The sequence below is a fragment of the Trypanosoma equiperdum genome (genome assembly GCF_001457755.1).
Source record: "Trypanosoma equiperdum strain OVI genome assembly, contig: ctg_1468, whole genome shotgun sequence".
NCBI classification, from domain to species: Eukaryota; Euglenozoa; class Kinetoplastea; order Trypanosomatida; family Trypanosomatidae; genus Trypanosoma; species Trypanosoma equiperdum.
Window position 1 is genome coordinate 2,462 of NW_027123469.1, and position 1,628 is coordinate 4,089.

General features: G+C 34.5%; 1 protein-coding gene across 1 annotated transcript in view; it reads left to right on the forward strand.

The window, feature by feature from the left end:
* The window catches only part of TEOVI_000832000 (Trypanosomal VSG domain containing protein, putative), a gene marked incomplete at both ends in the record, with an annotated part of 1,527 nt that extends 1,518 nt beyond the window's left edge, over positions 1-9 (forward strand). Inside the window, one exon of the mRNA XM_067221576.1 lies at positions 3-9. Coding sequence (XP_067077677.1) covers positions 3-9 — 7 coding nt within the window. The remainder of the gene's footprint in view (positions 1-2) is intronic.
* Between the last annotated feature and the right edge of the window lie 1,619 nt (positions 10-1,628).

Sequence of the window (1,628 nt, forward strand, 5' to 3'; positions counted from 1 at the left end):
CAAATATAAAGCCACTTGTGAGGCCGACAAAACAAACGGTAGACAAAATTGTGCATGGAGGAAGGGTAAAGGTAGTGAGCCTAATCTAGAAAAAGAAATGTGCCGCTCTTCCAGTTTCCTCGTCAATAAAAAATTGGAACTAATGTCTACATCTTTCACGAATTTGCTATATTAATGATTTTGATAATTTACATGAACTTTCTATATTTTAACATTTATTAACTAAATTGTGAACGTTAGTGAAATTTTTTTGTATCGTACTGACCTGTGTGCACAAAGTAGCGAGGTAATAGTGCATTAAAAATGAATGCTATTCTAATACGCAATTTTGGTTTAATTTTCTTATTTTATGAATATTTAGGTAATATTATAATAGTAATGCTAATGATAAGAGAATGTTGTGAGTGTGTGGATATACTAATATTATAATACAAATAATGGTGAAATACTTTTGTAAACAGAAAATAGAAGCAGTAGCGACAAAATGGCGGTGCATTTAACCTAGTATATAAGCATCTATAATTTATTCGACGTTGTGCCAAGGAAAGAGAAAAAAGTTACAAACTTGGTGCTGAGAGCAGTGTTTCCTGACAATTATCTTACAACACTACTATTACCGAAAAATGTTGGAAAATTATGGTGTGTAAAAGTAGAGGTCTGCATAGAAATGAGAATATGTGTTTATTCGGCGTAATTTTACCAACTCATGAAGGTTATTTCTGAAACCAGCGGTAGATAATAGAGCGCATCAATATATATAAGCAAAGACGCCACTGAAGTAGATGTTTGATCGGAAGATATTGATTTCTAGAGTAAAACCATATAATAGTGTAACAATGCAGCTGAAACGGCATCTTTTGTAAATTAAAAGTAATATTGTTGTGAAGTGAGCATCTGACTGTAACTTAAAAGAGAGAATTAAGCAACTAGAAGCTTTACCTAAGCAGTACTTTCTCTTCGTTGCAGATTTTTGACTAATTACATCTGCAGTACAGAAAGAAGATCCAGAATAGTGCAGAAAGAATAGTACAAATGGAGAAAACACAAGAATTCATATTACAAATTGAAGGAACATATAGGAAAATAGAGACATAAACTCCTCTTAAACTCTCGGAATATTCGTGCATAAAGTGAAGAGTGAGAGAATAAAAACATAAAAATGAATTCGTTGCATGTCTAGGAGCTGCTGTTAAAAGAGAAGTTCAAAGAGGAGCGGGTACTCTCGGCAAACCACCAAACAACGCGTCATTTTACACAAAATTAGGTGAATCTGATTCATAAATAGCTGCGGCAGTGTTTTTTATAGATTATGGAGACATCTTCAATTATGAGCCAATTTTATGTATCAGCAGTTCATTAACTGTGGAGTTTTAGAGCCAGATTGTGAAAAAACTAAGTGAAAGTTTAATTGACGCGGCGCTGGATGAGATGCCATACTGTAAATCCCTGTATATTGAAGCTTAAAAAGGGACTAAAAAGTGCTCAGTCAGGCAAATGCACAGCACCATCAACGTTAGAAATCCAGACTTCCCAAGTTGTAAAACCCTCAAAAGCAAAAGAGCACCAAATAGCAACGTGGAAACAACAACCCAAACCGAAAGAAATAGTGTGGCGGCTGAAAACTCCCT